Below are 22,822 nucleotides of genomic sequence, written 5' to 3' on the forward strand. Positions count from 1 at the left end.
AGACAGCGCTGTCCAAAGACGTCTCCATGGTCATGCGGTCCTTCCCACCAAAGGTGGTCCCTATTTTTCTACTTGCATTTTTTATGTGCTTTCGAACTGCTAGGTTGGCAGAAGATGGGACAAGTCACGGGAGCTCACTCCGTTACGCGGCGCTAGGGATTCGAACCGCTGAACGGCCGACCTTTCTGATCGACAAGCTCAGCGTCTTAGCCGCTGAGCCACCGTGTACAGTGTTTCTCAACCTTGGCAACTTGAAGTCCAGACATCTTCAAGTTGCCAAGGTTGAGAAACACTGCTCTAAACAATAAGTCTTAAAGACCCGTTAATTCATAAACTCGCAGAATATTCCTATTCCTCTTGCTTTCTTTTTTTTTCTTTTTAGTCTCAAAGGTAGCTTTTGAAAAAGAGCCAAGGTGGCGCAGTGGTTAAATGCAGCACTGCAGGCTACTGCGAGATCAGCAGGTCAGCGGTTCAAATTTCACCGGCTCAGGGTTGACTCAGCCTTCCATCCTTCCGAGGTGGGTAAAATGAGGACCCAGATTGTTGGGGGAAATATGCTGACTCTCTGTAAACCGCTTAGAGAGGCCTGAAAGGCCTATGAAGCGGTATATAAGTCTACTGCTATTGCTATAAAAAAAAAGGCAACTGGATTATGCTTTCTCCTTAAGGAAGAAGATGTTTCCTTTCAGCCTAAATGTTGGAGGTGTGGTTCTCTCGAAGCTACATATTATCATATATGGTGGACCTGCCAAAAGGTTAAGGCATTCTGGATAAAAATATGGTGGGTCATGCAAAATATTTTTAAAAGAAGGATAAAGTTTACTCCTCAGTTATTTTTACTAGGTATATGTACTGATTTTACAGTGGTAGAGACTAACTTGATTCTGCACCTAATAACGGCAGCAAGACTCTTGGTGGCGCAATACTGGAAGAAGGAAGACTTGCCTACAACCCAAGAATGGACATTGAAAGTCACAAACTTAGCCGAGATGGCTAAAATATCGGCATATCTTAAAGATCACTCAAATGAGAGATATAAACGAGACTGGAAAAAATGGATTGACTATATACAAAATAAATACGGGACCAAGAAATTCCAGTTAGCCTACGGTTAAGATCAGAAATGATTTAAATTGTTTAAAGTTAGTTCAATAAGAAGAAGCTAAGCTCAATGCAGAATGTCATTAATTTCTTTATTTCTTTTTCTTTTTTTAAAATAGATTTTAGACTGTGTTTGTTAAAAATCCATACCGTGTACGGGTTCTGGGAAGCCGGGAGGGGGGAAGGAGGGGGGTGGAGGGGGGGTGGAGGGAGGGAGGGGCACAAAGACAAAAAAAATTGTACTTCAATGTTTTAATGATTGACGAATGATGAAATATTTGTGTTTTAAAAGAAATAAAACCTTTGATATGTTTCGCTTCTCATCCAAGAAGCTTCATCAGTTCTGACTGGATGGCGTGGAGGGCGGAAAGATGGGATCCGAACTGATGAAGCTTCTCGGATAGCAGCGAAGCATCTTCTTCCTCAAGGGGAAAAGCATAGTCCAGTTACCTTTTGAAAAAGCACCTTTGAGATGACCTGGACGACTGAGAATATTCATTGAGGCTTTTTTTTTTTAGTCTTGAGGGAAGGAAAGACTAAAGGTGGCGCAGTGGTTAAATGCAGCACTGCAGGCTACTGCTAGATCAGCAGGTCAGCGGTTCAAATCTCACCGGCTCAGGGTTGACTCAGCCTTCCATCCTTCCGAGGTGGGTAAAATGAGGACCCAGATTGTTGGGGGCAATATGCTGACTCTCTGTAAACCGCTTAGAGAGGCCTGAAAGGCCTATGAAGCGGTATATAAGTCTACTGATATTGCTATTGCTATTGCTATTGCTATAAAAGTAAATATAGAAACAACAATAAAAAATAGGCCACGTAGGACTTACCAGCAAGTAGTCATTTTTAATCGCCATTGCTTCTCCTTGGAGCACATGTATCTTCTCGTTGTGGACGAGATTTAGTGGGTCAGGATGGGACTCTGCTAATACGGTGACCTTCAGTGTCTCTTCCACAGATACCTGATTTGTCTCAACAGAAAAATGAATAGCATCCTGGGACTTTCTGCTCCCATTGTGATGGAAAATAATATCACCTGCCAGAAGGTCCTTTTTGGTAAAAGTTGATACTTCCTGGCCATCTCGTAGCAACATTCCCGACATGGGTGGGGCCAAGATACGGAAGATAATGTCTTGGTCATTCCTGATGTCCATGTTGGTTTCCAACCTGAGGACAGAGGAGTCAATTGGCTCTTGGCTACCTTGGTGGATGACCAAGGCAGTATGGTCGATCTTGAGGTAAGGGTCTGAAGCTTGCACTTCCAGAAGTGTTGTGATCTGGTGAAGGCCATCAGAAACCTGGAACTGAATCCAGCCTCGGTCAGCTCCCGAGTGGACAAAGAGGATTTTTTTCTTCCTCAAGTCATCTTGAGTGAAGCGATAGAGCTGGCTGTTTCTGTCATCGGCGGCGATGATGCTGCCGAAAAGGATGTCTTTTCTTACCAACACTAGCTGAACATCTGAGAAACCCGAATCTTCGTCGATGAAGGCTATGTCCTCCGTGGTCATCAGGCGTTGGCCTTTACGCACCACGTTGAAGACCTTGTTGACCACTTGAACCGGGGTGTGGTCATTGACGGGCTGAACGGAGACCCTGAAGACACCTCGCACCTCCTCAGCCTCTGAGTCAAAGCTTCCTTCCTCCTGCTTGATGGCCACAAATGGGATGTCGTCTTCTAGAGTCTCGGAGTCATCATGCTGGTAAACAAGGCGACCTTGTAGGATGTCTTCATTTGTGAATGTTGTTATGGTCTCCTTCCTGGTTGTCCCAGGCTCAGAGGTTCTCCAGATAAGCTTCCCATGGGTAGGACCATCTATCACCTCATACATGTAGTTCACGCTGTTGGCACTCTTGACAAACAAGTATTCCTTGGTAATGTTGGCCTGTCCTCCTTCTAAAACGGACAAAAGGACATTGGTCAAGACAGGAGTATCTGGATCGCCCCCTATTTCTATTTTGTAAGAATACACAGGGGAATAATGGGGTTTAGCCATGACCCGGAACTGGAAAACATCTTCGGCTTCCTTGGAGTCTCTAACCGTTGCAGTGTAACTCAGTTGTCCCCTCTGTAAATCCTCCTGGGTAAAATTCAAGCCCTCGGCCAGCCTGGTGCCCCGAAGTTCAAGATTTCCCTTTTTGGGTGGCTGAAGGATCACATAGTGGAAAGTCACCTGCTCAGAACCTGCTTCTTCCAAGGCTGCCTCCAGTTCAGCAGACGTGATGTTTTTCTCTTTCTCGTTTTTCATCTGGAGAGGGACCATGGTTTTCATCCTGATGGCAGCCCTTTGGACTCTGATGGGGAAGGTGTTGTTTTTCAGGACCTTCTGGCCTACCTGGATGGTGAACTGCAGCTTCTCCATCGTGTCTTCTACTCGATGTTCATTGTCCGTGCTAGCATACTGGATGCGTCCTTGGTCAATATCCTGCTGGTGAAAAGATTCCGTTTTCTTCCACTCTCCACTCATCCCTCCTTCCTTCTGGATCTCGCCATACTGGAGAGGGGAGCCCAAGTGATACAACACAGGTACTTTTTGCTGGACGGCATTAAGACCCACGGAAAGGTTGGCTTTGGTTATTGGAACGTTGTCCCCTTGTAGGACAAAGAGTCCCGTGTTGTTGTGGACCTGGATATCTGGCTCCACTGCATCGATCCTCAAGGTGGCCACCGGGCTCATCACCATGCCGTCGTTCACTTGGAGGGTGAGGGTGGATACAGGCCCATCTTGATGGACATAGACCACCTGGCCTGCTTCCAGATCTCTACAGGAAAACTCTTCGATCGGGACTCCAGGGTGGAAGTCGTACTCCAGATATCCTTCTTCCATTCTCTTCCCACCAAGCACTTGGAATCGCAAGCTGTCACAGGGGGTATCATCATCATGGGCTTGGAAGATGGCTGGGCTGAGATGTTTGCGTGTGTGTTCCAGGATGACCATGGAGTCTCCGTGTGGGAAAACCACCTCAGGAGCATCATTGACTGGGTTGATCTTGACGGGGAGCAAATATATCTGGCCTTGCCACAAGCACTCCGGAATGTCTCCTCTGGCAGTGACGGTGACCTCCAAAAGCATCTGGTCCATGGGGCCCTCAGAACCATCATGGACATACTTGACCTTTCGATTGATAACGTCCAAGAGAGTGAACTTGCCTCTGCTCCTGACTTTGGAGAGGTTTAATTCCAGCTGCCCGTGTCTTGGATCTGTGGTGACACTGAAGAGAACTTGAGATTGCCTGATGTTCGCACGGTTGAGGTCAATAGTCGGCTGAGTGTGCCACCACTCCAAAAAAACCGTGCCTCCTTCAGCAACCACCAGGGGACTGACGTGCAATAGTTTGGTGAAGTTGGTGAAGACTGCGGGCAAGCTAGGATCAGAGCGACAGGGCTCCAAAACAGAGCCCTGCCAACTGTCCAGAGGAGAGCTCGTGGTGGCCTCATCCTGTTCATAAACATTGTCATAATCTGAGTACTGATCTGGCCTTCCACAGCCAGCACTTACGTCTTTAGTGACAAGAGCGTCTCGTAGGCTCATCTTTTCCTCGTTGACCCTCAAGTCCTCTATGCAACCCACAAAGGAGTTATTGAAGAGGCTGCTGGCAGATATGAAGTCCAGCCCACGGTCTTTCATCCTGCCGGCAGCCTTCTCATTCAGACCACCGAGAAAAAGAGGACCTTGAAGATCAACGTAGCCATGGATCCCCTTGCTAGAGGTCTGCGAGACGTAGTAGTCAACCAGGATCTCAAATTTGCGATCGTCCATGTAGACCTTGACAAAGTGATCCTGCTCGTTGCTGAGGTAGATGTTGTTGTGAAGCAACACCGGGCCATTCCCTTTCTCCACCACGCCTCTTAAGTGTCCGTCAAAGATCTCCAGGTAGAAGAAATCCTTTCCCAGCCCCGATTGGTAAAACAGAGGGGCCCGTTTGGCACTTGTGGTGATCACAAACTCTATGGTTCCACCGTTCCTTGCATCCCAAGCAGGGAACATGATGTAAGAGTTTGATCCTAGGAAGCCCAAAGGGACCTCGGGGCCAGCAGAGAATTCTTCACTGCATCCCTCATGGATGCCATGGGTTGCTTTGACGCCAGTGCCAGTTGCCAGTGCAGAGAGAACATCATGATCGTTAAATGTCAGAATGTGGAGACAGCCCCGGAATGAGAAAGTCACTCCAGTGAGATACGGCAATTCCAAGTTTCCGGTACCAGCCACGTAGAGCCCATAATCAATGTCCAATTCTTGAAGAGGCTCTGGAATTTCTGTGGAGGCGTTGAAGAGCCCATCCACGATCAAGATCATCTTGCCATCCGTCACCAGGAGATCGACATCGTGAGTCGCAAAGTTGTTGAGTTGTAGTTCTGCTGGGGACCCGACAGACAGTTCTCCCGAGCCCAGGTCCATTCTGGCCTGCACAAAGAGAAGAGAAAATGGCATCAGAAACACATTGGGACAGCCAGCTTCCATCTACTGAAGGATTGGAATTGGAATTGGAAAGTTTATTTATAGGCCACCCTTTTCCCTGGGGGGACTCAGGGCGGCTTACAATTCATGGGGAGGGGAATATAAACAGTGAGACATAAAACAATACATATAATTAAAAATAGAACACAACATTCAAGAGCCAAGACAAGAGCCAAGGTGGCGCAGTGGTTAAATGCAGCACTGCAGGCTACTGCTAGATCAGCAGGTCAGCGGTTCAAATCTCACCGGCTCAGGGTTGACTCAGCCTTCCATCCTTCCGAGGTGGGTAAAATGAGGACCCAGATTGTTGGGGGCAATATGCTGACTCTCTGTAAACCGCTTAGAGAGGCCTGAAAGGCCTATGAAGCGGTATATAAGTCTACTGCTATTGCTATTGCTATTGCTATTCATCATTCGGGAGGGGACGGATTACAATCTAACCCCAGGCCTGATGGGATAGCCAGATCTTAAGGGCTGTGCGGAAGGTCTGGAGGGTGGTGAGGGTACGGATCTCCACGGGGAGAACTTGGCTTTCGCTAGCCACCTTGATGGGGGAAGTGAAGAGAGGATGACTTCACTTTTGCAGACGGCACAAACCGAGAAGGAATAGTCTTTTTTCCCCCCAAGCTCCTTTCAAATGTACACCATTCCTTTTCAAACAAACAAGGAAAAACAATATTCTCCTTCTGGCATTCAACATTTAGACATACCCCCCCCCTCTGCCCAGGAAATATTTGTATTTGTATTTATTTGTCTTGTATGCCGCCCACTCCCGAAGGACTCCGGGCGGCTCACAATAGACAAGGGAAGGGGGAATACTAGACAAAGACAACACTTTAAAAACAAAACCGCAACATTCACAATTTCCGCGGGGCTGGATGTTTCACAGGCCCCCCGGCCTGCTGGAGCAGCCAGGACTTGGTGGCTTTGCGGAAAGCTGGGAGGGTCGTAAGGGTCCGGATCTCGACAGGGAGATCATTCCAGAGGGCTGGAGCTGCAACAGAGAAGGCTCTCCCCTGGGGGGTCGCCAGCCGACATTGGCTGGCGGATGGAATCCGGAGGAGACCTAACCTGTGAGATCTGATCGGTCTATGGGAGGTAATCGGCAGGAGGCGGTCTCTCAGGTACCCAGTAAAGCTCTCTTGTTCCTCCAGCTTAATTCTTAATTAATCACAGGCTTTTCTGCAGTCCGTAATTGCAAGCTTGTTCCCAAAGGCTTCTATTCCCTCCCTTCCCCTTCTTTTTCTTTTAGCTCTAAGCAATGGGAAATAGCAGTAGGGAAGATAGAGGTATATGGTCTCTCCTACCTTGAGCAGGAGGTTGGACTAGAAGCCCTCCAACCGATTATTCTGCGTTCTGTGTTCTAAACATTCCTTTTACCTCCTCCCTCCCCAAGCCAGGGAAATATTTCGCTGACCTGTAGGACCCCCGCACGGAGCTCCAGAAGAAGGTAGTCCTTTTGTCCAGCAGCCAAGAAGAGAAGGGCACTGTGATAGCTGGTGAGAAACTGCACGTGAAGATGGACGGTGCTGTAGGTGTGGACCAAGGGGACCTCCACATGGTCACCTCCAAAAAAAGACACTGAAAAAGAAACAACGTTGAGAGAGATGTTCTTCACCGTCAACAATTTCTTGCAAAAAAACAACAGCAGCAGAATGGATTGGACAATTCATTTTTTTGGGGGGGGGGTAAAGCCCAGTGAGGCACTTGAGAATATTTCCTGGCAATGCAACGGGGAGAACTGATTTTGCAAAGCGATTGGCTGGAGGGAAATCAAGAGAACCTCCAAGAGGTAACGCTTGCAGTACCAATCAGAGACATTAGATGGTGAAATAACTCCACCTCATGCGTGGAAGACCAGTTTCTTGAACACTCAACCATCTCAATTCCAAGTCCGGGTTAGCTACTGATGAAACCTATTCAGTAGTTGATCGGATTTACAGTTTACAAAACCCAGCTCTTGCTTAATTTGTGGCAGAGCTCAGTTTCCAAGACCCTGAAAAGAAGGAATAAATGCAACAACGTCATCCAAGGAAGGCATTGCAAGTTGAGTAACCCTAACCAGAGAATCCCCACGCTTGATGCATTTGGGCGGAAGGGAGGAAATGCTTTTGTCTGAAGGCCATATTACTTGGATTAAAAACAGTCTGGGAGATAGACCAAAAATATAATAATCTATCAAATGGGAAAGTTACATGCTTAGAAAAGTGGTGCGCTTCCTTCAGAACTTGTCCCTGAAAAGAGTGGATCTTGAAAGCTTTGTTATCTCCAGCATCGGTGGGAGTAATGGTTCTGTCTGTTCTTCTAGCAGGATGACAAATCACAGAACCCCAAAGTTGGAAGAAATGTTGGAGTTCTATTAGTCCGTTCTGACGGGACTCCTCACATTGTCCCAGACCAGGATTTTTCAACCTTGGCAACCTTTAAAATGTCTGGACTTCAGGCCGCAGAATTCTCCAGCCAGCTTGCTAGGAGTTGAAGTCTAGACATCTTAAAGTTGCTGAGGTCGAGAAACATTGCCCCACACAATGGACTATCCAACCTTTGCTTGAAAACTTCAAGCTAGAAAGGGGGGTAGGAAGGAGGGAGGGAAGGAGGGAGGGAAGCAAGGAGGGAAGGAAGGAGGGAAGGAAGGAGAGAAGGAGAGAAGGAAGGAAGGAGGGAAGGAAGGAGAGAAGGAAGGGAGGAAGGAAGGAGGAAAGGAAGGGGGAAAGGAAGGAGAGAAGGAGAAAAGAAAGGAGGGAAGGAAGGAAGGAGGGAAGGAAGGAGGGAAGGAGAGAAGGAGGGAAGGGGGAAGGAAGGAGGGAAGGAAGGAGAGAAGAAAAGAGGGAAGGAAGGAGGGAATATAGGAGAGAAGGAAGGGGGGAAGGAAGGAGGAAAGGAAGGGGGAAAGGAAGGAGAGAAGGAGAAAAGAAAGGAGGGAAGGAAGGAAGGAGGGAAAGAAGGAGGGAAGGAGGGAAGGGGAAGGAGGGAGGGAAGGAAGGGGAGTAGGAGAGAAGAAACGAGGGAAGGAAAGAGGGAGGGAGGGAAGAAGAAGTAGGACCGTTGTAAGATAAGATGGATCTATGGGATGTTAAGAAAGCAATCTTCAAGTATATTGTCAACAGTAGGGAAAAATTGTTATAAATACATATTATTAATAACAGTTATGAGATCATATAATTGTGAATGTATATATGAAATTGATAAAATGTTACGACGTCCTAGGCCCCTGGGTGGGGCCCGACTAGTAACCAATGCCAAATCCGGCGAAACAACTGGCCGCTGTGATACAATTGTATAATAATAATAATAATAATAATACCTCAAGCGATGGCATCTCCACAATGGCAGGAGGAAAATGATGTCGCCCACCCCAGCCTGAGCAAAGGCCGTCTAGCCCCCTCCCCAATTAATTACTCCCTGTCCACTAATGCCCAGCTAGTTTCTCTGAAGAAGAGAACAGCTTTATGTTTCTCTTTTCTGCAAGATTCCCAACAGATTCGGAGAACAGATTCGCAGGGGAGAAGGGACCGGTTGCAAAGGCAGCCATTCATTTCAAGTGTGGGTGTGCTAACGGCACAGCTTCTTGGTCAGATTCCAGGCAGAAGGAGAACAAATGACCAATTTCCTAAAAAAAAAACCAAAAAACCCTGTTCTTTCTATTTAAGGATCGTGGAAGAAATTAATTCTATTTACATCGGATGCTGCAGCTTTACTCAAACATATATTTTAGTGCCAATATTGTGACATGAAACGCAATTAGCTTTTGGAAGCTGCACTTTTTTTCAATTGTGTATTCTAATTGCCCGACATTAAAGAATGTGCAGGTTTTGCATGACTGGGGAATTCTGGGAGTTGAAGTCTATTTATCTTAAAGCTGCCAAGATTGAGGAAAGACTGGCCTAGAGTCTATCCACCTTTAGCCCGTTCAAACAGTTCAAAGCTTGTTTGCAAGACAAAACAAACTTCCTCTTCTTCCCCTCTCCTTTCTGCAAATCCCACTCCCTTCTAGAACTGATTATGTTCTGTAGATTATGTTCTGTAGCCTGCAAGAAAGCAACCATGCCTTTCTCTTTCCCCCTTCCCTTTCTTCTTCCTCTTCCCCTTCCCTCTCTTCTCCTCCAGTGGTGGGATTCAATTTTTTTTACTACCAGTACTGTGGGCGTGGCTTGGTGGGCGTGGCATGGCTTGGTGGGTGTGGCAGGGGAAGGTTACTTCAAAATCCCCATTCCCTCCCGATTAGCTGGGACTCAGGAGGCAGATAATAGATGGGGGCGCGGCCAGCCAGAGGTGGCATTTGCTGGTTCTCCGAACTACTCAAAGTTTCTGCTACCGGTTCTCCAGAACTGGTCAGAACCTGCTGAATCAATTTAATAAATCGATTTAATAAAATCCCACCTCTCTTCTCCTCCTCCCTTCTGATCAAGATGTCCTCAGAATTCCATGTTGTTCTCTTTGCTCCCATTGCCTTGTGCAATCTTTTTAATCTAGAAAGCAGGGAGACTTTTAGATCTGGTGGAACCTTGTCCTCATTTTCGAATCCTCTAAGGACTATGAATGCCACCAGGCCATGGGACTTCTTGCCCAGCCTGAAGATTGACACTTGGGCTCAGCGTCTGGAGTGCCAAACACATCTAGCCTTTTGGAAAAACGGAGGGATTAGTTTCCTTTTTCATCTGTAGAGGATGCTGAAGGTCAGCCTCCCGTTATAAACCTCCCGCTTCCCTTTGGTGAAAAGCCAGCTGCTACCCTATTAGACTCAAAAGAAATTGCATCTCCCGAAGAAACAGAACCCATCTAAAGCAAGGAACACATCGCTTTTTCTTAGCGTTACATCTTTAAAAAAAACAAACAATTGGAACCCTGCGTTTTAAAAATTCAGCAAGACCATGCCTATCATTTTGCATTAAATTGGAAGAGAATTGTCTCCCAGCATGTTAACAGGAAAATTATACTTAGTGTTACATGTTGGTTTTCTATGTTTAATAATTTCCAGGAGTTTCTGAAAACAATTCTATTGGCCCTCCAGTAATTATTTCTGTAGAGTACTTTGACATTTCGGTCTCATTCCAGGTTTTAATTAAGGCATATCTTCGTTTCCGAGAATCGGATCTTTCATTTTAGGAAAATAGAATACCGCTTTTATCGTTCGCCTGTCCTCTTCACAATCCCAGGAACAAGTAGAATTTGAGAAGAGCGTTACATTTAAAAAGCCATTTTAAAAATGTATAAGAGACAGTGAAAGCAAGTGATTTCTCCTTTAATAAATGCTCATTGTCTGCATTCCCCCGCTCTGGCATAAAGCTGACAAGCTCATTTATTGATTTCCAGCATGTACTAGAGAGGAAGCACTACAAACGCTATGAAATGGATGCGGGGAAATTTGAAACCATTATATCTATTTGTACTGACTTCATATCAGATCGAATGCAAACTGCGTATATCAAACGCCCGATAAAAATTATAACTCACTAGAAACCCAGCCAAGAGCTGTTCGTTTGCAGCTCGCGTTTTTTTCCAAGTTGGCCGGCAAGCCAAGAAATCCGTTTTTCTCATTCATCTTCATGATGGATACCATAATAGTAATCACTCTAACCCTGATCATAGGTCAGACTGAGTTGGAGCCTTGCCAGCATGTCTCCACGGACCTTCTTCATATCAACCCTTTTCAAACATTGCTTAACAAGTATCTATGGAGATTCATATTCATCTAGGTCATGGTTGTCTCAAAGGCATTTTTTTTTCCAAAAAGAAACTGGACTTCCTTGGTTTTGGCTTGAAGGCGTTGAAGACTTGAAGATGTAGTTGCTTCAGAAGTTTCTTGGATGAGAAGAGAAACGTCTTCAAGCAGAAATGAAGAAAGCCCAGTTGACTTTTGAAAAAGCACCTTTGTGACACTGCTTGACAAGTGGAAGCAAAACAATTCGCACTTTTGCAATTTAATGGGTTTCTATGCCACCCAATCCCGGGGGGACTCCGGGCGGCTTACAAATACGAAATGAAAATAAAATACACACAGGGGGAGAATACAAACAATACGAATGATTTAAAAAAAACACAACATACATTCGGTTTAATTGGGGGTTGAACCTGATTCGAAAATCAGCAACCCCAGGCCTGTCGGAACAGCCAGGTTTTGGTGGCTTTTGGGAAGGCCACGAGGGTGGGAAGGGTCCGGATCTCTGTTGGTAGTTCGTTCCACAGAGCCGGAGCAGCTACAGAGAAGGCTCTCCCCCGAGTGGTCGCCAGCCGGCATTGTCCGGTCGACGGCACCCGGAGGAGGCCTAGCCTGTGAGTTCTTATCGGACGTTGGGAGGTGTGTAGCAGGAGGCAGCCTCTCAGATATCCATGTAGGGCTTTACATGGGTAAAATGAGGACCCGGATTGTTGTTGGGGGCAATATGCTGACTCTGTAAACCGCTTAGAGAGGCTGAAAGCCCTACGAAGCGGTATATAAGTCTAACTGCTATTGCTATTGCTATTGTAACATGGATGTACCGAGGTACACCCGATATCGCAGAGTAGGATATAGCAATAGCAGTAGACTTATATACCGCTTCATAGGCCTTTCAGGCCTCTCTAAGCGGTTTACAGAGAGTCAGCATATTGCCCCCAACAATCTGGGTCCTCATTTTACCCACCTCGGAAGGATGGAAGGCTGAGTCAACCCTGAGCCGGTGAGATTTGAACCGCTGACCTGCTGATCTAGCAGTAGCCTGCAGTGCTGCATTTAACCACTGCGCCACCTTGGATATGTTCTAGTGGTTTTTTTCTTCTTCTATGTTCTTTCTGGATGGGTTTCTATCAACATTGAACTAGATAAAGGGAATGTATTTATACAACAGGTGGAATTACCTAACCAAACCAGTTGGTTTACATGAACATGCTAAATTACAGTTTGCCTCCTTCACCTACCCAAGATGAAAGCTAGCTAATCCTAAAATCCTAACCCTGATTCTCCTTTGGAAGGGCAGATACTGAAGCTGAAGCTCAAATATTTTGGCCACCAAACGAGAAGAGGGGACTCCTTGGAAAAGACCTTGATGTTGGGAAAGGCAAAAGGAGAAGGTGACCACCGAGGAGGAGATGGTTAGACAGTATCATTGCGCAATGAACATCACTTTGAGCAAACTCTGGGCGTGACCCGTCAAAAGCGCGTGCCACAAAAGCGCGGTCGACAAAAGCGCGTATGTGACGTCATCACAGCGCGACGAAAAAGATCGAAAAATTGAAATAAAAATTAAATTACAGCAAGCCGATTCACATAAAGGTATGGGTTAGGTTTAGGTTTAGGGTTAGGGTTAGGTTAAGGGTTAGCGTTAGGTTTTTCGTTAGGTTAAGGGTTAGGTTTAGGGTTAGGTTTAGGGTTAGGTTTGGGGGGATTAGGGTAAGGTTTTCGCTTTATTTTTACATTTTTCGATCTTTTTCGTCGCGCTGTGATGATGTCACATACGCGCTTTCGTCGACCGCGCTTTTGTCTACCGCGGTTTTGTGGTGGAACCAACTCTGGGAGGCAGTGGGGGACAGGGGACCTGGCATGCTTTGGTCCATGGGGTCACGAAGAGTCGGGCATGACTTAGCAACTGAACAGCCACACCAAAGCTAATTAAGGTTGGCATGTCTAGTTAGATATTTCATGACCTGATCAATTGATGTGTTATGAGATCAGCTGTTTTGTGTCTCATATACCCAATCAGATCTCAAATTATTTGCACTCGTCTTCCAGATTTCCAAAAAATTGTCCAACCTTGGAGATACTAGAATGTGGATCTTAGACAATTTTTTCCTGAAAATGAGCCTCATCAATGATTTCAGGGAGTGATAACTAGTGTTTTTAGGGCTGTTATGTGTTTCTTTTTCCCCCCAGTCTCCAAATTACTAGCTCCCCAAGTTACAACTAGTTCTTATTCCCAGCTTCAAACCTCTGTTACATCTTTCTGCTTCATCAGAGCATATGATGAATATTGGCAGGGCAATCAGACAGAAGAAACCGTGCAATGTTTTCCAAACTCCCAATTTGCACAAACTATAGTGGCAATGCCATAGCTTCCCCCCCCCCCCCGGCAATCCTTCTCCTGTGATGGTGTTTCTCAACCTTGACAGCTTGAAGATGGGTGGACTGCAATCCCCAGAATTCCTCAGCCATCACAGGTGGGCTGGAGAGTTCTGGAAGTTGAAGTCCATCCACCTTCAAGCTGCCAAGGTTGAGAAACACTGTGACTTAGAACTTATTCTCTACGTCATGATTGGTTGGAAATCCAAAAATGAATTCCAATGGATATGCTGGCCTTCCCAATGTACAAGGCCCAGGTTGTCCTTTCTCTAAAGAAGAACTCAAGGCAGGACTGTCCCTCCTCTCTGGCCCCCAGAGGGTCTCATTTTAAAAATAGTTTAGAAATTCCATTCCCCCTATTACATCAACTCATCTTCTGCAGCATCTCTTGACTTGCAAATAGGTCAACACTGCCACCCCCACAGATAGATGTGGTCCAAGACCCTTCAAGGCCAGCTCTCCCTTCCTTGCTTTTCAAAACTTCACTCTGTTGTATTTCCAGAATGAAGATTTGCATCTCAAAACCCAAGAAAGATGGAGGAGAGGTGGATGAAGAGAAGGGATCTTGCAAGAGACGGAGAGACTCATCCAGGATTCTTGTATATTTGATTGCCATTGTGTGTTGTTTTGTCTCCAAACAATGAACAGTCGGTGCCAGCATGAACTTCATTTGTACTCTTAGAAGTGGCTCATCCAAAAAAGAGAGGGTGAGCAAAGAGGAACTCCTGAGTCTAGGAACAAAGAAATTAAATCCTTTGAAATAGTTTTTAAGCCACCCCGCTAAAATCAGTGGCTCCCTATGCACAGCAAATGTAGATCAGGACAGCAGAAAGGAAATTGAGAGAGAGGGGTGGGGGAGAGGGAGAGAGTCTTACTTGAAAGGCAACAGAAAGGATGCGTTGGCTTACTTTTATGCTATTAATTGTGAATTAATTTGATGAATGAATTATGCATTAATTGCCTAACGGTCCATAGCAGATCTAGTAATTTCCTACCCTAAATCTTAGTCATCCTTTCCTGTAGCGTGAGGTCGGTGAGGTGGTATCATCCAACTGCTTTGAACTAAAATTCCAAAATGATTATTTCTTTTAAAAAAAGAAAAAAAATATTAAATAATAAAAAAGGATCTCTTGTCGCTGTTTCCAAAAGAAACATAGCCACCCTTGAGACAGGCTGCATAAATATTATTTCTGCTATCCCAACAGATACATAAATGGATGGAGAGCAATGCCACAAGAGAAGTTGAGATAGCTGTCTGGACCACGTTGCTGTTCAGCAGTGAAGCAACTGGGGCGAAGTTATGGAATCCAGTCAGGATCTTTGAATGGAATGGAATGGAATAGAATAGAAATGAGAACAGAATGGAATGGAATAGAATGGAATAGAATAGAATAGAAATGAGAATAGAATAGAATAGAAATGAGAATGGAATAGAATAGAATAGAAAGAACAGAATGGAATGGAATGGAATGGAATAGAATGGAATAGAATAGAAATGAGAATGGAATGGAAAGGAGTAGAATAGAATAGAATAGAAATGAGAATGGAATAGAATAGAATAGAAAGAACAGAATGGAATGGAATAGACTAGAATAGAATAGAAATGAGAATGGAATAGAATAGAATAGAAAGAACAGAATGGAATGGAATAGACTAGAATAGAATAGAAATGAGAATGGAATAGAATAGAAAGAACAGAATGGAATGGAATAGAATGGAATAGAATAGAATAGAAATGAGAATGGAATGGAAAGGAATAGAATAGAATAGAATAGAAATGAGAATGGAATAGAATAGAATAGAAAGAACAGAATGGAATGGAATAGAATAGAATAGAAATGAGAATGGAATAGAATGGAATAGAATAGAATAGAATAGAAATGAGAATGGAATGGAATAGAATAGAATAGAAATGAGAATAGAATAGAATAGAAATGAGAATAGAATAGAATAGAAATGAGAATGGAATAGAATAGAATAGAAAGAACAGAATGGAATAGAATAGAATGGAATAGAATAGAATAGAAATGAGAACGGAATGGAATTCTTAATTGGCCAAGTGTGATTGGACACACAAGGAATTTGTCTTTAATGCAGATGCTCTCAGTGCGCATAAAAAAACAAGATACATTCATCAAGAATCCTAAGGTGCAGCACTTAATGATAGCCATGGGGTACATGGCTATCAGCAATCAGGAAACAATATAAATCGTACAGGATACAAGCAACAAAGTTACAGCCCTGCAGTCATAAGTTTGGAGGAGATGGGCGATGAGAACGATGAGAAGACTAATAGTAATAGTAATGCAGCCTTAGGGAATAGTTTGACAGTGGCGAGGGAATTATTTGTTAAGTAGAGTGATGGCATTCGGAGGGAAACTGTCCTTGTGCCTAGTTGTCTTGGTGTGCAGTGCCCTATAGCCTCGTTTTGAGGGTAGGAGTTGAAACAATTGATGTCCAGGATGCAAGGGGTCAGTAGATATTTTCACGGCCCCCTTTTTTACTCCATGCAGTGTGCATGGAAGGCAGGTTGGCAGAATCTGCTGGAAGAGTTTGTGGAATTTTGCAGGGGTCTCGGCAGAGATGGGTTCCTACCGGTTCGCACCAGTTTGGCAGAACCGGTTCGTCAAATCTACCGAACCGGTTAGAAGAGGTTCCACCAGTGGACCCGGAAAGCAGGCCACACCTACAGAAGAGCTTCCAAAATTTTTTGAAACCTACCACTGACACACACACACAGAGACTCATACAGAGAGAGAAAGAGAAAGAAAGAAAGAAAGGAAGAAAAAAAAGAAAAAAAGAAAGAAAAAGTGAGAGAGATGAAAGAAAAAAGGGAAAAAGGGACAGAGAGACAAAAGGAAGGAGAGAGAGAGAGAGAGGGAGAGAGAGAGAGAGAGAGAACACATGGCTGGCAAGCCACTCCCACCAGGTCACATGGCCGGCAAGCCACTCCCACAAAGGAGGCCACACCCACAGAGTAGGTCCGAAATTTTTTTGAAACCCACCACTGGGTCTCGGATGGAGTCAAATCTTCAGCTCAGCTTGAGGGGTTGGCGCATCCATGGGAAAAGAGCTTTTCTGTAGAAAGGCACAGGGTGTTTTAACAGGGAGGTTCCAGCCAATAATAAGAAGAAGAATGACCAGGCTTTTGGTGAAACAATCCAGAGGAGCTTGTGTTACGTGTGTGTGTTTGCGTGCGTGCGTGTGTGTGTGAGAGAGAAAACGAAGATGGCAGGTGTGCCAGAGGAAATCAACGGCGTGTGCAAGATTTTATTAAAAGAATTCTTTAATTACCTATGAGCACACACGGAGTATTTCTCGCCCTGAAAGGGACCATCTGTTCTCGTCCGTTTCTGGCTGTAGCCGCACTGTTTTCTTAAGGCAGAAAAACACCTGGGGGAATGGACCTCCTTGCTGTGCCCAACAGCCGGGGCCTTGTCTGCTTGTGTTTGTGGAACGTGTTGGGAGCTAAGCCACCCCACGGTTTCCTGAGGCCGAAGGCAAAACTGAAAGCTGCTTTCAGAGAAGATGGCAGCCCACCATGGCTAATGAGAGAGGCAGCTTCTCTTCTCTTTTCTTCTCTTCTCCCTCCCTTCCTCCCTTCCTTCCCGTCTCTCATCACTCTTCTCCCTCCCTTCCTTCCCTTCTCTCATCTCTCAACTCTCATCTCTCTTCTCTCTTCCTTCTCCTTCCTTCCTTCCCTTCTCTTGTCTCTCCTCTCTTCCTTCCTTCCCTTCCCTTCTGTTGTCTCTCTTTTCCCTTCCCTTCTTTTCTCCCTCCCTTCCCTTCTCTTGTCTCTCAACTCTCATCTCTCTTCTCCCTTCCTTCTCCTTCCTTCCTTCCCTTCTCTTGTCTCTCCTCTCTCCTCTCTTCCTTCCTTCCTTCCTTTCCTTCTCTTGTCTCTCTTTTCCCTTCCCTTCTTTCCTCCCTCCCTTCCCTTCTCTTGTCTCTCAACTCTTATCTCTCTTCTCCCTTCCTTCTCCTTCCTCTCTTCCCTTCTCTTGTCTCTCCTCTCTCCTCTCTTCCTTCCTTCCTTCCCTTCCCATTTCAGAGCAGGTGCCCAAAGGTTTCTTCCCAATTTTTGCTTTGGGGAAGAAAGGGTGCCTCCCATATAGGCAGACAAAGGAGCATCCTGAAATTGTGGAGCTCAATGTTTTTCTTTTAGGAAAGCCAAGCTGGAATTCTCAAAGGGAAACGGGATGGAGAAAAGGAGAGGAATAACCGCATTCCTGAGCACATCTGGCTTGACTGAGTCCATGATTCTGTGACTTGTATGCTTATTTGTATGATTCTTACAGGACGAGGAAAGTAAAAGCGGGAGGAGCAGAAATAGGTTGGAAGAAACCCAACAAATCATTCTTGGTTTTTATAGGTCCTGTGAAATGGGGGGGCTTTGCATTCCCAGGAAAGAGGGGTGAGGGATCAAGTATTGGACCCCCAGCCAGGCTGTCCTTTTAAGGGGTTCCAGTCCCACCCACACACCTTATTCCATGCATGATTGGAAGCAGAGTTTGGGATCGAAGGAGGACCTTGGAAGGTAGAAAAAACTTTGTGTACTCCAAGCCAGCTGTGCGTGGGGCCAATTTTTTTCTGAAAGGCAGGCCCAGATGGATGGAAGAGGGACCCAGACGTCCCATTTTTTTTCCAGTGGTGGGGCGTGACACTGGAGAGCAGAGAACGAGAAGAAGTGGGCTAATGCGAGACAAACCATCTTGCATTTCTCTCTCCAAGATCTGCCCCATCCGTCAGGTGAGTTTTAGAAATGGGTCAACCGTTGAGCAAGGAGATTGGGAAAACTCCCCACTCAACCTCTTCTCCAAGGATCTGCAGCCTTCTTGGCTTCTGACCCTTCCAGTCTAAGCAGGACGAAGGATCTCTTCCCAGAATCTTATTCATGAGTGATATTCCTAGGGATGATCGCTCACCAGCGATGGTTGAAAGATTTCTCCTGGATCTGGAGACCTTCAGAGATTCATCTATGTGGTTGTTTTGGCCACAAATCTGGGTGGAGAATTCTGAAAGACCATTTGTGGGCAAGCTGAAATCTAGAGACCGGAAAGGGTGGTGGTACCCACCTTCGGGGAAGACAGAAGAGGCTCTGAGACCCTCCTTTAAATTACATTTTTCCAGATCTCCGGTTCCGCTTCAGTACAAACACATCTTCTTTAGAGGAACGCATTCCCCTCCCACTTTCTACACATGCAAAAAGACTCAATTATATATAAACCCACCAGGGACCACTCTGAGGCTCCCACAGCTGCAACGTTTAAAAAAAGGGGGCTTTTCATTCCCTGCTTTTAGCTTCCATTTACTCTGCCGCAGAAAAGTCTGGACTTAAGAAAGGAGAAGCTTGTTTAAAATGTGTAATATTAAGGGGTTTTAAATGGCAACCCCCGACTAGTATAAACAGCCTTGATTGGGCCTGTCTTCCCAAACGCAAGTTAACCATGAACGTTTGCAGGCATCCACAGAGTTTTTCAAACCTCTGGAAGAGAAAGTGTGGATCAAAAATCTCCATCCATTTCTCCTTTGTTATCTTTTTCTTCATTTTGCAAAGATATATGGATATCAATAGAGGTAATAGAGAGCTATCAGATAGCTAGTTAGCTAGATGATAGATAGATAGACAGACAGACAGACAGACAGACAGAGATAGGTAGATAGATATAGATAGATAGAAATAGATACAGTAGATAGATCGATAGATCGATAGATCAAGATACAGAGTGATTAAACTGATCAGTCCTAGAGGAGATCAACCCTGACTGCTCTTTAGAAGGCCAGATACTGAAGATGAAACTCAAATACTCAAAGCCACCTAAGGAAGGACTCCTTGGAGAAGAGCCTCATGCTGGGAATGATGGAGGGCAAAAGAAGAAGGGGATGAGCCGAGGTGGCGCAGTGGTTAGGGTGTAGTACTGCAGCCACTTCAGCTGACTGCTAGTTCTGCAGTTCGGCGGTTCAAATCTCACCGGCTCAGGGTTGACTCAGCCTTCCATCCTTCCGAGGTGGGTAAAATGAGGACCCAGATTGTGGGGGCGACATGCTGACTCTGTAAACCGCTTAGAGAGGGCTGAAAGCCCTATGAAGTGGTATATAAGTCTAACTGCTAACTGCTATTGCTATGGCAGAGAAGGAGGTGGCTGGATGGAATCACCGAAGCATTAGGCATGAGTTTCAATGGACTCCAGAGGATGGTGGAGGACAGGAAGGCCTGGAGGAACGTTGTCCATGGGGTCGCGATGGGTCAGAACACGACTTCGCAACTAACAACAACATAGATAGATATGTAGGTAGATAAATAGGTAGATAGATTAATCAATTGATCGATTTAGATGATTCAGATGTGGATATGTAGATTAGGATACCGCTATATATCTATTTAGAGAGATAGATATACCTATACAGTACGCATTTACACACAACCACCTCCACACTGTATTTCCAATCCATCCTATCCTGCCAGATAAAAAGACTGGCATTCAGAATTATGAAGACGTTTACTGAAGGCAATGGGAAGCCCTGCAGGAAATTAAGATTAAGATTGAATGGATTTGTATGCCGCCCAATCCCGAAGGACTCCGGGCGGCTTACATAAAAACAAGTTAAAAATATTAAAAAGATTTAAAATACAAAGGCAACAGTTAAAAGAACACAACATGCACTCAATCTTAATGGGGCTGGAACTCAATCAAGGATCAACAGCCCCAGGTCTGCCGGAACAGCCAGGTCTTAGTAGACTTCCGGAAGGCCGAGAGAGGAGGAAGGGTCCGGATCTCTGGGGGTAGATCGTTCCACAGGGCTGGGGCAGCTACAGAGAAGGCTCTCCCCCGAGGAGCCGCTAGACGACATTGTGTAGTTGACGGCACCCGGAGAAGGCTCATCCTGTGAGATCTTATCGGACACTGGGAGGTATGTGGCATGGAATCACCGGATGGAGTCCTGCCCCTCTAAAAGGTTGGTCAAGCTTTGCCAACTAACTTGCCTTCCTGCACAGGCAGCCCAGCCGATTTACTCCAAGGGGAAAAAAAAAACCCACTCCCTTCCTAACAGCAGGAAGGGCCCAGCCACATCGCCCACTCCCCCTGGCCTTCTCTTCCCTTCTGTTGCGGGATGAACAATTTCCTCCTTTCTCCCCGTGTGTAAATAAAACAGTTGCAATAATAATTATAACAAGATCCACTCCGTGTGTGTTTCTGACTAACGATAACAGGGTTTTCTGTTGTTGTTGTTTTTTTTTTGCTCAGAGCAAAATTTTGACTTGGCAGCTTGGATGAGAGAGAGACAAAGGCCCCCATTATGGAGAAGGAGACCTCAAGAGGCTTGATTGGAAAAGTCAAGATTCCCCCCACTCCCCAAGATGGGTGGGCGCTGAAGCTCATCTTGTGCTCGATGTGTTGGAAAGAGACTTCGTGGCAACAGACCAGCAAATACTGTGCTAATGTATCAGGTCAGATTAACAGAGTTGGAAGGGACCTTTTAGGTCATCTAGTCCAACCCCCTGCTCAAGCAGGAGACCCTACACCAGTGGTGGGTTCCTACCAGTTTGGCCCAGTTCGGCACCTCCAAGGGAAACCCCTGAAGAGATGGGTGAGTTTGTCCCCAAAAAGTCTACAGCCTGCCTTGGTTTCCCACATGGGAATCTTCTTCAATCCTGAAGAAGACTCCCCCACCCCAAAAGGGAGTCCCATGTCTGGGCCTTTTGGGGTGGGGGGGAAATGAAACGATGTGGCTGAGAGAACAAGACAGCTGCATCTTCCATTGTCCCAAACGAAGTCAGCTCCAAAATCTTGTCCAGAGAAATATGGGGAGAAAAAAAAAATCTCTGCAGAAGTTTGAGACCACAGTTGACGAGCTCTCTTTTAGCGACAGAAGAAGACTTGTGTGCAGTGGGAAGGCAGATCCTGGCTTGGGATGATGTCTATCAAGAGCAGACCACATTCGAGCCAGGGAACGGATCTTTAGCGTGCTGTCGAGTGGAACAAGTGAGGATAAGTTCAACGTCTTGGAAAAAACCTCTCCCCAAAACGTTGGAAACGAAGGCTGAAGCTGCACAAGGAGAGGGAAGCGGAGCCAGAGAGGGGAGAAGACGTCTAAATGAAGCCTTTGTAGTGTGACTCAGCTGCGCGCAGGGTCTAGGGCCCTGCCAGAGCGAATTTGGCTTGGGAAGACGATCGCGGCCCCACAGGATGTGGTTTGAAACTTCACCCACTGCTCTTCCACACACCCCCAACAACCGTCTCTCCTTCTTTCTATTTTATGGTGTGGACATCCGGACTCCACCCTGACTCCCAGATTTCTCCCTTCTGTGGGGAAGCTTCTGCAAAAAAGGCATCTCCAACCTGGATAGCAGATGAGGAATTGCGAAGGTCTACAGCAATCTTTCTCAACCTTGGCAACTTGAAGATGTCCGGACTTCAACTCCCAGAATTCCCCAGCCAGCGTTCGCTGGCTGGGGAATTCTGGGAGTTGAAATCCAGACATCTTCAAGTGGCCAAGGTTGAGAAACACTGGTCTACAGCCTCTCTGGCCTAAAACCAATTTGGAGAGGTTGGTGGGCTTTCATTTGATGAATTGGACCGGGGGGTGAAATTCAGCAGGTCCTGACAGGTTCTGGAGAACTGGTAGCAGAAATTTCGAGTAGTTCGGAGAAACGAAACAAATGCCACCTCTGGCTGGCCCCAGGAGTGGGGAGGGAATGGGTTTTTTTTGCAATATAGCAATAGCAATAGCAGTTAGACTTATATACCGCTTCATGGGGCTTTCAGCCCTCTCTAAGCGGTTTACAGAGTCAGCATATCGCCCCCACAGTCTGGGTCCTCATTTTACCCACCTCGGAAGGATGGAAGGCTGAGTCAACCTTGAGCCGGTGAGATTAGAACCGCTGAACTGCAGATAACAGTCAGCTGAAGTGGCCTGCAGTACTGCACCCTAACCACTGCGCCACCTCGGCTATCCTTCCCTGCCATGCCCACCAAGACACATCCACAGAACCGGTAGTAAAAAAATATATGAATTTCATCACTGGTCTGCTCCCTTTCACGGAACGGTGGGGAAAAGAATGAGAACTAGACCGAGACTAGTCCTAGCTTACTTTATTGTTCTCTGCCTATAACACAGGAATCTCCCCGCACTGGGAACGTTCGCTTGGGAAAAAGTAGATCAGGATCAAAGGCATTTAGGGGATCAGACTTTGCCCTACTGTGTTTATAGCAATAGCAATAGCAATAGC

At 45.9% G+C, this 22,822-nt stretch overlaps 2 protein-coding genes across 2 annotated transcripts in view; one reads left to right on the top strand and one right to left on the bottom strand.

Annotated features, from left to right (window-relative positions):
- SNX33 (sorting nexin 33) overlaps positions 1–14,879 on the top strand; it is a 60,937-nt gene extending 46,058 nt beyond the window's left edge. The window contains exon 2 of the mRNA XM_087704000.1: positions 14,093–14,879. Within this exon, the coding sequence (XP_087560126.1) occupies positions 14,093–14,097 (5 nt within the window). The 3' untranslated portion in view covers positions 14,098–14,879. The remainder of the gene's footprint in view (positions 1–14,092) is intronic.
- Positions 1–22,822, bottom strand: part of CSPG4 (chondroitin sulfate proteoglycan 4) — a 59,565-nt gene that overhangs the window by 11,390 nt on the left and 25,353 nt on the right. Inside the window, exons 2-3 of the mRNA XM_087704002.1 lie at positions 6,973–7,136; positions 1,929–5,501 (exon numbers count right to left, since the gene is read on the bottom strand). Of these exons, the coding sequence (XP_087560128.1) occupies positions 1,929–5,501; positions 6,973–7,136 (3,737 nt within the window). The remainder of the gene's footprint in view (positions 1–1,928; positions 5,502–6,972; positions 7,137–22,822) is intronic.

Source organism: Thamnophis sirtalis, unplaced genomic scaffold (assembly GCF_051295495.1).
Source record: "Thamnophis sirtalis isolate CommonGarterSnake01/CBP01778 unplaced genomic scaffold, rThaSir2_p1.2 scaffold_2, whole genome shotgun sequence".
Lineage (NCBI taxonomy): Eukaryota > Metazoa > Chordata > Lepidosauria > Squamata > Natricidae > Thamnophis > Thamnophis sirtalis.